Source organism: Salvelinus fontinalis, chromosome 17, assembly GCF_029448725.1.
Source record: "Salvelinus fontinalis isolate EN_2023a chromosome 17, ASM2944872v1, whole genome shotgun sequence".
In the NCBI taxonomy this organism is placed as follows: Eukaryota; Metazoa; Chordata; class Actinopteri; order Salmoniformes; family Salmonidae; genus Salvelinus; species Salvelinus fontinalis.
Window position 1 is genome coordinate 29,749,004 of NC_074681.1, and position 15,339 is coordinate 29,764,342.

At 45.4% G+C, this 15,339-nt stretch overlaps 1 protein-coding gene across 5 annotated transcripts in view; it reads left to right on the forward strand.

The window, feature by feature from the left end:
- The window catches only part of LOC129814125 (ras GTPase-activating protein nGAP-like), an 88,048-nt gene that overhangs the window by 65,601 nt on the left and 7,108 nt on the right, over window positions 1-15,339 (forward strand). For 4 of the 5 annotated variants that reach the window (XM_055866952.1, XM_055866951.1, XM_055866948.1 and 1 more), the window contains 10 exons: window positions 3,014-3,126; window positions 8,771-8,924; window positions 9,225-9,323; window positions 9,774-10,328; window positions 10,519-10,663; window positions 10,869-11,013; window positions 11,499-11,735; window positions 11,953-12,154; window positions 13,466-13,665; window positions 14,259-15,270. In XM_055866952.1, coding sequence (XP_055722927.1) covers window positions 3,014-3,126; window positions 8,771-8,924; window positions 9,225-9,323; window positions 9,774-10,328; window positions 10,519-10,663; window positions 10,869-11,013; window positions 11,499-11,735; window positions 11,953-12,154; window positions 13,466-13,665; window positions 14,259-15,270 — 2,862 coding nt within the window. The remainder of the gene's footprint in view (window positions 1-3,013; window positions 3,127-8,770; window positions 8,925-9,224; window positions 9,324-9,773; window positions 10,329-10,518; window positions 10,664-10,868; window positions 11,014-11,498; window positions 11,736-11,952; window positions 12,155-13,465; window positions 13,666-14,258; window positions 15,271-15,339) is intronic. The other variant, XM_055866949.1, reaches the window with a different exon arrangement.

Below are 15,339 nucleotides of genomic sequence, written 5' to 3' on the forward strand. Positions count from 1 at the left end.
GGCTGACTCTCACTTTTACTTGAGTATGTTTCTATTAAGGTATCTATACTTTGACAATTGGGTACTTTTTCCACCACTGAATGTTCCCAATGGTGTAACCTGGCTGTTTCAAGTAAGAGAGATTCAGTGTGTCTCTCAGAGTGGGAGTGCTGATAGGATCAGGTCTGTGTAATCTTATTCATTATGATCTAAAAGACAACACTGAGTCTAGATCAGTACTTCTAATTAGAGACGTCTAGATCCCTGGCACTCTTAGCCCTCACTATCTTAACCCTCACTTCTATCTAATGTAACATCCCCCAACCAGGTGCTGGTTGTGGACCAAGTCAAAGTGATGACTGCCGTCAGCTTGTGCTGACACGACAGGCTTTATAAATTCAGGCACCCATGGGAGCAGGGGGGAGAGGTTTGTGCTGTTATTGTCTCTGACTGAAAATGAGCTGTTTGACACTCACCTCCTCCACACTGCCAAGGTGAATGAGAATCTCTACCTCTCCTCATTGTGAATAATTTTACAAAGCATATCAACACCTATTTATAGTGGAGTGCACTTCCTAGAGTTTATTGCAGCTTTGCTAATAAGTAACATGGCTTTCCTGTGCAGACTTAGCAATACTCTCTCACTGTCAGAGGTCACATTATGTACTCTGTGTTGCATTACCATATCCTATGTCAATATACAGGCCAGGGTAAGCATTATACACTACTCCAAGATATACAATATCTGGCTATGAATAATTTCAAAGTTACAAGTTTCTTCTTTCAACCATTGAATTAAGTCATAAAAGAACAACAATTGCATATATATACAGTGGGGCAAAAAAGTATTTAGTCAGCCACCAATTGTGAAAGTTCTCCCACTTAAAAAGATGAGAGAGGCCTGTAATTTTCATCATAGGTACACTTCAACTATGACAGACAAAATGAGAAAAAATAATGCAGAAAATCACATTGTAGGATTTATAATGAATTTATTTGCAAATTATGGTGGAAAATAAGTATTTGGTCAACTACAAACAAGCAAGATTTCTGGCTCTCACAGACCTGTAACTTCTTCTTTAAGAGGCTCCTCTGTCCTCCACTCGTTACCTGTATTAATGGCACCTGTTTGAACTTGTTATCAGTATAAAAGACACCTGTCCACAACCTCAAACAGTCACACTCCAAACTCCACTATGGCCAAGACCAAAGAGCTGTCAAAAGACACCAGAAACAAAATTGTAGACCTGCACCAGGCTGGGAAGACTGAATGTGCAATAGGTAAGCAGCTTGGTTTGAAGAAATCAACTGTGGGAGCAATTATTAGGAAATGGAAGACATACAAGACCACTGATAATCTCCCTCGATCTGGTGCTCCACGCAAGATCTCACCCCGTGGGGTCAAAATGATCACAAGAACGATGAGCAAAAATTCCAGAACCACACGGGGGGACCTAGTGAATGACCTGCAGAGAGCTGGGACCAAAGTAACAAAGCCTACCATCAGTAACACACTACGCCGCCAGGGACTCAAATCCTGCAGTGCCGGGCGTGTCCCCCTGCTTAAGCCAGTACATGTCCAGGCCCGTCTGAAGTTTGCTAGAGAGCATTTGGATGATCCAGAAGAAGATTGGGAGAATGTCATATGGTCAGATGAAACCAAAATAGAACTTTTTGGTAAACACTCAACTCGTCGTGTTTGGAGGACAAAGAATGCTGAGTTGCATCCAAAGAACACCATACCTACTGTGAAGCATGGGGGTGGAAACATCATGCTTTGGGGCTGTTTTTCTGCAAAGGGACCAGGACGACTGATCCGTGTAAAGGAAAGAATGAATGGGGCCATGTATCGTGAGATTTTGAGTGAAAACCTCCTTCCATCAGCAAGGGCATTGAAGATGAAACGTGGCTGGGTCTTTCAGCATGACAATGATCCCAAACACACCGCCCGGGCAACGAAGGAGTGGCTTCGTAAGAAGCATTTCAAGGTCCTGGAGTGGCCTAGCCAGTCTCCAGATCTCAACCCCATAGAAAATCTTTGGAGGGAGTTGAAAGTCCGTGTTGCCCAGCAACAGCCCCAAAACATCACTGCTCTAGAGGAGATCTGCATGGAGGAATGGGCCAAAATACCAGCAACAGTGTGTGAAAACCTTGTGAAGACTTACAGAAAACGTTTGACCTCTGTCATTGCCAACAAAGGGTATATTGAGATAAACTTTTGTTATTGGCCAAATACTTATTTTCCAGCATAATTTGCAAATAAATTAATTAAAAATCCTACAATGTGATTTTCTGGATTTTTTTTTCTCATTTTGTCTGTCATAGTTGAAGTGTACCTATGATGAAAATGACAGGCCTCTCTCATCTTTTTAAGTGTGAGAACTTGCACAATTGGTTGCTGACTAAATACTTTTTTGCCCCACTATATATCCAGATCATGTTTAATTTGATATCTCAGCCTTCACTGTAAATGAAGCAGAAAAAGCTCACAGAAGTGATTGGGTGTTAGATGTGAGTAATACTGGGGTAAAAGGTCCCTGAATACACCCCTGTCTCAGCTCTGACTCAAGACCCCTATTGGTTTCAATGTGACCTCGTCATAGTATTCAGTCTGACTGGGGTTATTTCACAATACACTACCAGACACGCTGTTCAGTTTCCTATGTGTCACCAGAGCATGACAATGGAATTCACTCCCCAACTTGGTCATTGTGGTCAGCTGGTCAGTCACACTGTAGTTACTATATCACAAAATGTGCAAACAAAAGTCTAAGACAGTGACAGTGTTGTACAAAACTTCATTCTAGTTCTATGTAGGCTACACATTACACAGCATTTGTTAGAAATTCTGAGCTGACAGAGTTTATGACCGGTGTCATTAGCCATTCATTGGTACAGCAGCTCTCCCAATGCAGACAGACTAGTTGCAACAACTGCTGATGCCCACAGTAGAGACAGCCATACAAACTAACAAATGTGCGTCTCTGAGCGTAGCACTTCTCTTGAAGGTAATTTCTTCTGTTGTGTCTTTCAGGGGTTTTTCAGCAAACGACTGAAGGGATCCATAAAACGGACGAAGAGTCAGACCAAACTGGACCGCAACACCAGCTTCAGACTGCCCTCCCTGAGACCTTCAGAAAATGACAGGTAGGCTGTTCAATTATCTCCTTCCATATTTGTTTTATGTTTGAATACCAAGGAATTGAATTCACATCTCTTTCCTTATTTCTGCCTCTCGGAGTGGATTTAGGCCTATCTACTGATCATCATTTGGTTGTTCATATTTCACCACCAAAGTATAGCTGATATTGTAGATATTAAAATGTGTGGGGGGGGGGGGGGGGGGGGGGGGGGGTTCGGTTGTACAGGCTTTTAAGAAGAGAGCCACATCTTACATTATGTTCCCAGCCATTATCAGTCCTGAGTGCTATTCTGAGATCTGTCTTTGATTCCAGGATTATAAGCATGTGAAATAATGGCCTTACTGTAAGCCTGACTGCTTTCTTCCCTCCCTCGCATACGGTCAATATAATAGGACAATTAGGCGTTGTTGTATCCATGCATGTGAGACCAAGACAATTGTAATCCACAGTGCACTTCCTCCTGGTCTGAACAGGGGGCTAATGTTGATATATTTGGGGTTCTCAACGCTGCAGTGAGTTTGCTGAATAGTTTTGTTCTGAGGAGTTGGGCGGAGGGATAGCAGACAGTGCCCTGCCTGGCGGGCTTCCTCTTTGCTCTGAGGGGGGGTCTTCCCCATGCTGGGCCCTTTGCTGCCTGCCGAGGGCCGTGCTGACTGTGTTGATATGCAGCTCCGTGCGCCAGGCAAAATATGCAGCTTCTACCACTACACAGATACTCACTCACTCACTCTGACTGTTCTGTGCAGATTGTAACCTACAGAGCTAGTGATGAACAGGCTAGCGGCCATAGAGAAGTACTGTATCTATCTATGCTAGTGGCTGAGCGGGTAGCTGGTAGGCTACGTGCATATAGTACTGTCGAGCTTTGCTCAGGCTGACATGACATCTGTCACTGTGTAGGGCTGTACGCCCACGTGGATGACGTCTGCCTGCCCCGTGAGCCAGAGTAGTGAAAGTGGACTTTAGAGGCATTAGAGCCAGCAGTAGCCAGTGATAATGGGCAGAGTGAGGCGGAGATGCAGCCTCTCTCTGCCATGGTTAGCTAATGTGAGTGACTCCCAGTAAGGACCATACTACAGCATCAGCATGGCCACCATGGCGACCAGCGCCTCCTCTTCACTCTTAAGGAGGGCCAGGAATTCCCACCTGCCCAAGTCGCTGCACTTCAGGTAGGGCAGCATCATAGAAATAGAATGAGAACTCATTCTAGAACTCATTCTAGTTCTGTGGACAGCATGTCTCCTACTTAGAGAATGCTGAGCTGAATGACCAACGCATTGTTTGCTACATTTATAATGATCTAATTGGTGGCAATCCTGTCTTTCGTTTATAGATGGGTCTTGTAGATGGGTCATGTTTCCTCTGCTGTAAAATGTGATTTAAAAAAAATAAAAATACATTTTTCACCTTTACTTAACCAGGTAAGCTAGTTGAGAACAAGTTCTCATTTACAATTGCGACCTGGCCAAGATAAAGCAAAGCAGTGCGACACAAACAACGACAGAGTTACACATGGAATAAACAAACCTACAGTCAATAACACAATGTGTGTAAATGGCGTGAGGAGGTAGGCAATAAATAGGCCATAGTAGCGAAATAATTACAATTTAGCAGATTAACACTGGACACTGGAGTGATAAATGAGCAGATGATGATGTGCAAGTAGAGATACTGGTGTGCAAAAAAGTAAATAAAAACAATATGGGGATGAGGTAGGTAGATTGGGTGAGCTATTTACAGATGGACTATGTACAGTTGCAGCGATCAGGTGAGCTGCTCAGATAGCTGATGTTTAAAGTTAGTGAGGGAAATATAAGTCTCCAGCTTCAGCGATTTTTGCAATTCGTTCCAGTCACTGGCAGCAGAGAACTGGAAGGAAAGGCGGCCAAAGGAGGTGTTGGCTTTGGGGATGACCAGTACCTGCTGGAGCGCGTGCTACGGGTGGGTGTCGTTATCGTGACCAGTGAGCTGAGATAAGTCGGAGCTTTACCTAGCATAGACTTATAGATGACCTGGAGCCAGTGGGTCTGGCGACGAATATGTAGCGAGGGCCAGCCGACTAGAGCATACAGGTCGCTGTGTTGGGTGGTATAAGGGGCTTTGGTAACAAAACGGATGGCACTGTGATAGACTGCATCCAGTTTGCTGAGTAGAGTATTGGAAGCTGATGATGTTTTGTTGTTTCGTACAGTACTACACTGTTTTTGTCCCATCTGAACCAGCTGAATTATAGAAATTAACTGCAGTTACAACATGCAATATCATGCCAGGTTGAATTGTATGTGATTCTGCTTCAAAGTACTACCAGTTCAGAATCATATGGCAGCATTTAGTTAATTCAAGGACCTGGTCACAGCTGAGTAAGTTCCTATCCTTCCTCCCATTAGACGTATCAGGTTTCTATCCTAATGCAGTGGACATGGTGAGGGCTGGCGTTCAGACAGGCGATCTGATTAGCTTTCAAATGACTTTGAGGATGGGGGGCAGCAGCAGGTTTTTAAAGAGATCAGACTCCCTCAGAAATTTACTCAAGTGTTAGCTTTTTCACCACAAGTGCTCTGCGATGAATTTCAGTATGTAGGCTAGTTATCCACTTTGGTACTGATATAAACACTGATTGTTCTCAACATAACGCGTATTTCTCATATTCTCATAAACAGTGTTATGAGACGGCTCAAAGCACAACAAATGACCTTACCGCCCACAATGTGTTTACGACTTTAGCCTAACTGTGACGCACAGGTACAGATCTGAATAAATACCCAGGTTGTGAATCACATAAGTAGCAGGGTTGTATGTATGCATCTGTGGCATCCATCGCTGTATTGAGAGGGCAGATCTGTTTCTGCCCAAATCCTTAATCTGGGTTTACATAATTCAGTTGGCTAGGTATGTTAAAGTGGCTGATGCCAGGAGATTACGGGGGCACATATGCCCTCTGCAGAAGACACAGTCACAATGGATGGATGTGTGCTAGTAAGTAGCGAGGCGGCTGCAGACCTGAAAGAAGAAGACAGAGGTGTCTGCTTTCTCTCTCTGTTGCTACTCATATTACTTGTTCCAATGGGTAGGCATCAGCACATCCCACTCCCTTGTGTGTGGGATTTTGTGTGATCCCTTTATAAGCTTCTGTGCTTCAAAATAACAGTCTAAAGACTACCTGGTTGATAACTTTGTTGTGACACTTTACAAGCAAGATAACATGAAGAAAATGGCTTCCCTTTGTATATGGGGAACTCAAGCAGTCATGTTTTGTAAACATGTTACAAATCTGAGATGTGGTGTGTGTTCCAAATTGGACCCTATTCTGCCTAGTGGTTAGAAAGTTGGACCACTTACCGAAAGGTTGCTGGTTCGAATACCTAAGTCGATAAGGTGAGCAAGTTTTGAATTTTCCGAATTTGCTCCTGGGGCACTATACTACTATGGCTGACCCTATAAAACAACACATTTCACTGCACCTATCCCGTGTATGTGACAATAAAACATATATAGATTTTTGTCTTCTAAATAGTCCACTGCTTTTGACCAGAGCCCTAAGGGAAAGGGAATAATAGAGGTGCCATTTGGAACACAACCATGGTAGGTATAGGTCATCTTCATGCAAGAAGCACTGTCCTGTAAGGAGATAAGTTGATAAATAATGAAGAATGGTATTGTGACACTTGGTAGAGCTTGGACGATAAACCGAAAATGATCGACACCGACCATACCGATCACTTATCGCAGGCGTTTTGCTGATATCGTTCATTACGATAAGTAGCCTATACTAGAGAAATGTCAAGTTTGATGTGAAATAAGGTTGATAATATGGGTGGTTGTTAATGGGACAATTGATGGCTACAACCGTCAAACTAGTAGTAGTTGTTTAAAGAATAATTTTTAAAAAACTGGTGCATATTGTTATAAATGTATCGTTATCGCATCAATTCAGGCAATTTATCACGATTTTAATTTTTGTCTATATTGCCTAGCTCTAATGCTTGGCCAGTGAGGTAGGTAGGTAGAATGCTGTTTTATAGTTGTATGTAGGCCATGACGCTTTAACCCAGACATGGGCCACATAATTAATGAAGACTATTTGCCAGGCCATTGTGGCCTAAAACAACAGACAGACAGTTTGTTTTCTCAGCATGCTATCAGGATAATGACGTTATGTTACTTTGCTACACATTTGTCAGTGATTTTTATCCTTTGACTAATGTCCCCCTCTCCTACCATGTGGCTATTACGTAAGGGTATGTTTTTGTGTTATGTATTTTCAATGATCATGTGTAAACGCATAAAGCATTTTGATATTGTTGCATTTTGAACATTCAAATGAATGGTTTGCCAGTTGGAACGCATACAGTCCTTTGCTAAACAACACCTTCAGCCAGTGACTTCCATTCCCCTCCACTACCTGTAGTGTTGTGCTCTGATGGAAAGCCCAGGTTGTTTTGTCCAAGGTGTTTGTGAGCACAGCAGCCCATCCTCCCTCTGTCATCCTCTGCTGCTGCTTTAGAGAGTCAAGTCTTTATAGGGGCATCCCTATGGAAACTGGCCCAAGGGGCCAATGGATTGGCCAGCCCAGGTCCCTGTTTACCATCTGTGAATCAAAGGAAATCTGCAGCAAGGAAGAGTGAAGGGCATTGGAGCTGCTGGTCCTTCTTCACTTTTCAGCATTTCATGGGGGTAGAATGAAGAGTTGCGATTGTATGGTGGAGGCAGTAGAACCAAGGACAGCGAACTAGAACCGAGAAGAGAAGAGAACCGTCCCAAAGGGAATGTATTGAGCAACAGGGAGAGATGCTCTGGGGATATTCCTTCAAGTGCCTGTTTAGATGTTTTTCGTAGGTATTACTGCTTCCTGAAATGTACTAGTGAGTGGTTAGATGCTGGAATAGTACGGGAAAAGCTTGAATTCCTTACGGAATGACAACTGCTGGTTGTGTTGAGTTTTGGGATCACATGTAGGCGACAGCATCGATTCTCAACTGGTGGGTCGGGATGTTTTGAGTGGTTCACGGGTGTCCCAAAAAAATTATAATCTCCAATCTGAACTTGAATGACTTAAACCTGGTAGAAAGTATGTAGACATTATAATGAACCTACATTTTTTTACAATTATCTCTGAACAACTTTTCTTCAATCACAGTATTTTCAATATACTGCTATTAGCAGTGCTATTTTAGTTGATTTTGTGGTCTCAAACCAGTGAGTTTATTAACATTCTTCTTCAAGAATATGGGCAAAATTTTATTATTGACAATGAAAGAGGTGGGAATTTTGTACCCTTGTCATATAATTGTAACATTATTTACTATCAATATAGCATTAAAAATAGTTCCAGATTGTATTTTGGCGATTTCTTTTTCATCATGCAAATATTTGGTCGTGACTGAGACAACCTGGTTCAATTTGGATCCCGTGGGCTACAGTATATAACTTTTTCATTGTCCTCCAACTTTCTGTGTTGTGTTAGTGGCCATTTCCTTTCTGTGGTATACCTAGTGAATAATACAACCAGTCAGTGGAGGAGCCCAAGGTCTTTTTACTCATTTTAGGATTTAGAGCTTTGGAGCAGGTTACTCTGCCATGCTTTGAATGCTCTGAATGAAGAAGTTATGTTGTAAACTGTAACCGACTGCCATGTTGTTGTCTTTCAGATCCCGAGGGCTTCCTAAGTTAAAGGAGTCGTGTTCCCACGAGTCCCTGCTCAGCCCGGGCAGTGCAGTAGAAGCCCTGGATCTGGGAATGGAGGAAGATGTCTATGTCAAACCTCTCCACAGTAGCATATTGGGACAGGAGTTCTGCTTCGAGGTAAGTCCAAACAGTAGTTAGTCCTGTTCGACTACTTTGAAGTACTACTTCAAAGCTTTTAGCAAGTAATGGAAGATCACAATCCTGATGATGCATAGTGAAAAGAGCACACTGACAAATTGCAAATTATTATATTACTTGGATCATTTAGCTTACTGGTTTAACAAGGCTATATTTTTACATTTCGTTACAGAACAATTTTACTGTATGCTCTTTGTCTTTGATAAAATCACAGGTGATATAATGCATAGAAGACCTTGTTTGTTATGCTCCTCATGCTTCTGTCTCTGTCTTCTCCAGGTGACCTACTCAGGAGGAAGTAAGTGTTTCAGCTGCTCCTCAGCCTCAGAGAGAGACAAATGGATGGAGAACCTGAGGAGGACGGTCCAGCCAAACAAGGTGAGACCAGAGACATAAGTTTGCATCCCAAATCGCACCATATTCCCTTGAAAAGTAGTGCACTATGTAGGAAATAGGGTGCGAATTGGGATATAGACATATTGATGCCCTTTACATTGTCCTAATGCTAGTTAATGCTACCTACATGTCCTCCTTAACTTCACTTCTTGTTCTTTTCAATTTCATCTTCTTAACACTGTCAGTTTAGTGTCACTGTTCCCCCCCCCCATTGGGGCGGCAGGTAGCCTAGTGGTTAGAGTGTTGGGCCAGTAAGCGAAAGGTTGCTGGATCGAATCCCCGAGCTGACAAGGCAAAATCTGTCATTCTGCCCCTGAGCAAGGCAGTTAACCCACTGTTCCCCGGTAGGCCATCATTGTAAAATAAGAATTTGTTCTTAACTGACTTGCCTAGTTAAATAAAGGTTAAAGAAAAAGAAAAATGTCTTCCCAGGATAACTGCCGACGGACTGAGAATGTCCTCCGGCTATGGATCATCGAAGCCAAGGACCTGCCTCCCAAAAAGAAGTACTTCTGTGAACTGTGCCTGGATGATATTCTATATGCCCGTACCACCAGCAAAACCCGAGCTGACTGCCTGTTCTGGGGGGAACACTTTGAGTTCTACAGCCTGCCGTCTGTTCGTAGCATCACCGTGCACATCTACAAGGACGTGGACAAGAAGAAGAAGAAAGACAAGAACAACTACGTGGGCCTGGTCAACATCCCCATCGGGGGGGTGACGGGGAGGCAGTTTGTGGAGAAGTGGTACCCTGTCAGCACCCCCACCACCAGCAAGGGCAAAGGAGGAGGGCCGTCGATCCGGATCAAGTCCCGCTTCCAGACCATCTCCATCCTGCCCATGGAGCAGTATAAGGAGTTTGCAGAGTTCATCACTAACAACTACACCATGCTGTGTTCTGTTCTGGAGCCGGTGATCAGTGTGAAGAACAAGGAGGAGATGGCCTGTGCCCTGGTTCACATCCTACAGAGCACCGGACGGGCCAAGGTAATACATACACTTTAGAAACTCCATCTCTGCTCTGTATAGACTACTTCATATTTTTCATAACATTGTCTACCACTGTGCCTCCCTCCCAACACTGACCATAACTTCCACCTATTTGCCCACATTAGTACATTAAGTACCGTACTGCAGTATTTCTCAGTAAATCAAAGTTCCCTCTCCTCCTCCCCAGGACTTCCTGACAGATCTAGTGATGTCCGAGGTGGACCGCTGTGCAGACCACGACGTCTTGATCTTCAGAGAGAACACTCTGGCCACCAAGGCCATAGAGGAGTACCTCAAACTGGTGGGACAGAAGTACCTTCATGACGCACTAGGTGAGAGAGCAGGGTTTATTATAGAAGACATCTGACATGATGATATAAATGTTCTTATGTTCCACTTTAAATTCAGTGGAAGCTCTTGATGTATGGCATTTTATTGACTGCTGAATTGGCAGGTTTTCAAACTATTCCATGGGTTTTGGGCAATGCCGTATTACTGTTCTTCAACCCGGCCTGTGTTTTCTCCTGGGTACTGTAGGAGAGTTCATCAAAGCGTTGTATGAGTCAGATGAGAACTGTGAGGTGGACCCAGGGAAGTGCTCCAGTAGTGAACTCCCTGAGCACCAGAGCAACCTGAAGATGTGCTGCGAGCTGGCCTTCTGCAAGATCATCAACTCCTACTGGTGAGATCAGCCCCTCAGCACTGTGAAGCCTAAAGCCACATAGCCTGCTTCTTAAGGTCAATGGCCCTGAGCCACATAGCCAGAGGGCCTTGACTTGCCTCCACTTAAGGCAAGCCCCATCGCCTTGTAAATGGGTAGCTATGACATTATGTGAATAGAGAAGAATATCTGCAGCACTGCGGAACTTGAAACACAGATTTGGGGTACTTGTTTAGTATTGTTGTTCTGAAAGAGATAGAGATGGATGGTACAGCATGTCTGGCTTGGCTTCAATTTAGTGATGATGTAAAGTGCATGCTGCCACCTGGTGGTGCATGTGCATTTTGTCTGATTCACACCACGGTCGTCACACTCGGGAAACCAGCATCTTAACCAAGAGGACATTCCCTCTTGGGCCGAGTGTTACACTAGCAGGCAGGGCTACCTCATGAGCTTGTGATTCCAAATAATCTCCACTACACTGACTCTTCCCTCTGCCTCCCTAGTGTGTTCCCGCGGGAGCTAAAGGAGGTGTTTGCAGCGTGGAAGCAGCAGTGTCTGACCCGAGGGAACCAGGACATTAGCAAGCGCCTCATCAGCGCCTCCTTGTTCCTCCGCTTCCTCTGTCCCGCCATCATGTCCCCCTCGCTCTTCAGCCTCATGCAGGAGTACCCCGACGACCGCACTTCCCGTACCCTCACCCTCATCGCTAAGGTCATTCAGAACCTGGCCAACTTCGCCAAGTAGGTTTCGCCTGTTGCTGGTGGTATGGTAGATCACGGCTACGTGTGTAAACGGCACCCTATAGTACATTACTTTTGACCAGGCCCTGGTTCTGTATAGGGAATAAGGTAGCATTTTGTTTAGAATTTCACCTTTGCAAATTGACAAGACAATCAAAGCATGTCGCCCTAAGTAGAAAGTGCATCGTATGAACGCTTGTTACTGTCCGTGTCAAAGGTTTGGCAACAAAGAGGAGTACATGGCATTCATGAACGACTTCCTGGAGCACGAATGGGCAGGTATGATGCGTTTCCTCACGGAGATCTCCAACCCAGAGACCATCTCCAACACGCCAGGATTCGAAGGTTACATCGACCTTGGCCGAGAGCTGTCTGTCCTCCACTCGCTCCTGTGGGACGTGGTGTCCCAGTTGGACAAGGTAAGGAAGAGTGGGAAGCAATGATACTTCTGTTAACAGATGTTGTAAAAACATCATTTGCATCCCAAATGGCATCCTGTACCCTTTATTGTGAACTACTTTTGAGCAGGGCCCATAAGGCATTACATAGGGAATGTAGTGCAATTTGGGACACATGCAGATCTTTTGTAAGCCTAAAGATGAAATGGAAAGCGCTGTACTTTAATGAGATGCTAAGGCTCCTAATTGTGGCCCTTAGTAGGTTTCTGTTGAGTTAAGAGGCTCTGCTGCAAATGATAATTTGCAGTGGTGTGTAGTGGGTTTGGGTCTGCCCATCTGATTGTGTGTTATCCTGACAAAGATCTTTCTTTCCCTAATCTGTTTGACTACTACGTTTGCAGGCTTGGAGTTTTTTTTTACAGCTGCTATGAATCTAAATGCACAAATGTATGATTCTGAATAATGCTGAGTGTAATAATGTTTTTCTGGATGAAATGTGGGTAGATGGGTCTAATAAGATCACTGTGACATAATCCTGTGCAATGGTCTAATAATATTAAGTGGCGTTAGGACAAGTCTATAATCAGCTTACACCACATTGACTTACATCTCAAGCCTGCCGTGTCGTAGCTAAAGGGTTAGTTAATGACTTTATGAGGAGAGGGAAACTTAATTATTACTGTCCAGGATGTTTTTACCCCACATTTCTTTCACTAGGATGTTCCTTAATGTCTGTCGAGTCTAGAAGTCTATGTTAAAAGTTTTGAAGTAGGGTAACATCACCCACTCGTTCACTGTTCCCACCACTCCCCCTAACCTTAATCCCGCAAGGCTCCTGCACTGTACATCAGTTTATTTGAATGCATGTTTATTCTACTGCGTTATTTACACCCCTCTGCACAAATGTTCCGTGAACCCTAGTTGTTTTACAGCATCCATTTAAATCCTTCCTGCATCTTACCTCACAACCTTATGTATTAGTTTGCCCTTGATGCATGTTCGCTGTGTTTGTAATGTCTGTTATTTAGTGGCATGTGTTTACATTTTTTACCCCAAACTTATTCATTTCCTTATGTTTTTTCCTCTTATGTATCTACTTTCTTTCCTTTTGCCTCTACGCCCACCCCTTTCCCCTTTTCCACTCCACCCGACACACACACTTGGTGTCTTCATGGTTATGCTGTACCAATGCATTATGGTGCCTCTCATTGCCAACCAACAAATCCAACCCATCAATCCTCCGCCCTCCAAACCTTCTGCCATCCTCATTCTACAATGCTGGGTGATGTGGCCTGGTGCTGCTGCCCCTTGTCTTGGTAACATGCAACCCAGGGTGAAAATTCCTTCCTGCAGGCGACCGTAGCCAAGCTGGGCCCCCTGCCCCGCATCCTGGGGGACATAGCCCGCTCTCTGTCTAGCCCCACACCCATCCAGCAGCAGCTCCGACGCTTCCAGGACTACAGCTCCTCACACAACATCAGCGGCAGCGTCCCCTCAGGCCTGCAGAGGATATTTGAAGATCCGGCTGACAGGTAGTGCTCCAAATTGGTCACAACTGCAGCAATGGTATTGCCAATCACCACCCAGCCATGCATGGCCTAATTCTGTGGTGTAGTTATTTTCAAAGGCTGTTTCATCTGGTGATTTTGTGCCAGTTATCCTAGAGGTTGAAAGCTGTTGGTGTGCTCATGCATTTTATATAGATGGGTTGTTTCATGGTGTATTGACTTGGGAGATGACTTGCTGCTAGGATCTTTCTAAATAAAGCTGCAGCTAGAGACTTCATATTTTTAGCGGTTGTAGAGGTAATGAGGGAATCCGAGATGGAGGGTTTTCTGGCTTTAAAGTGAATCAGCATAAACATTGTTGCAAAAGGAACATTTGAGTTCAACTTGAAAAGACGGTACCTTACATTTCATGTAGTGAGTCCCAAATGGAATCCTATTTCCTAGTCATTTATAGTGCACTAATTTTTACCAGACCCCTATGGGCCCTGTTCAAAAGTAGTGCGCTACATATGGAATAGGATGCCATTTGGGATGTACCCATGTTCTTGGTCTGGTCCTAGCTTTGGTTTCGGAACTCTCTGTTAATGTGTCGTATGTTTACTGTCCACGTCTTGCAGTGAGGTTGGCAGAATCAAGTCCCCAGTCCAAGAGCATGTTACAAACGGCCTTCACCGGGGGAAGCACCCTCTCCTGGGCCAGCAGTCGTCCGGCCATAGCATGAGCTTTTCAGACAAGGAGGAGAGAGAAAACCTCCTGCCCAACGGACGCAGCATTTCCCTGGTGGACCTTCAGGACTCTCATATGGTCCAGAGTGGCAAGGGACCCCTCCTCCACGATGCTCCCCCCAAGCTGAGCAGGGTGGGCTCCCAGCTCTCTATCGGACACCCCCACCAGGCTACCACCTCACAGTCACACCAAGCCCTCCACCAGAAGCCCTCGTTACAGGACAACCTCCCCCAGAGTGCACCCCAGGTGCGTCGGCCCCTGCACCCTTCCCTCAGCCATCAGAGGAGCCTCCAGCCCCTGTCTTTCCAGAACCCTGTCTATCACCTTAGCAACCAGACACAACAACAACACACAGCAGTACACTCCACAACACACTCGGTCCACTCCCACTCAGTGCACTCCCTGCAGCCGGACTCCAGCTCTGAGAACCTGAGCACCGATAGCTCCCGCAGCCACAGCAACTCGGAGGTTGAGTTTGGAGGCGGGAGCCAGGGGGGGAAAGGGGGCAGGGTCCCGTCCAATAGCAGTCTGGAGGAGTTCAGCCGGCGGAGCACGCAGAGCGAAGACTGCTCCACGCCGCGCCGCAACAACCCGCCAGACCACCACAGAGGAGCCCACGCTGTGGCAGTGCCCAGGCAAAGCAGCACGGCCCACATCGTGAGGGTGGAGCAGCAGAGCCGCAGCGGGGGGAGTGGTGGGGCCCGGACGCCTCGCTCCCTGCCCCGCTCCCCGCCCCACAGCGCCTCTCTGCGCAGCAGCAGCTCCATCAACACAGAGCCCATGCCTATCCCCATCCAGGCCCAGCCAGGCACAGGAGGCCGCTCACACCAACAGTCCACCTGCTCCATGGAGAGCCCTGTGCCCCCCGTCAGGAGCGTTGCCAAGCAGCAGACGCCACCGCAGGTACTGGTCTGGCATACAGAACTACACTTAGATTCACACACATTCCGCTCCGACACCCCTATATAATAT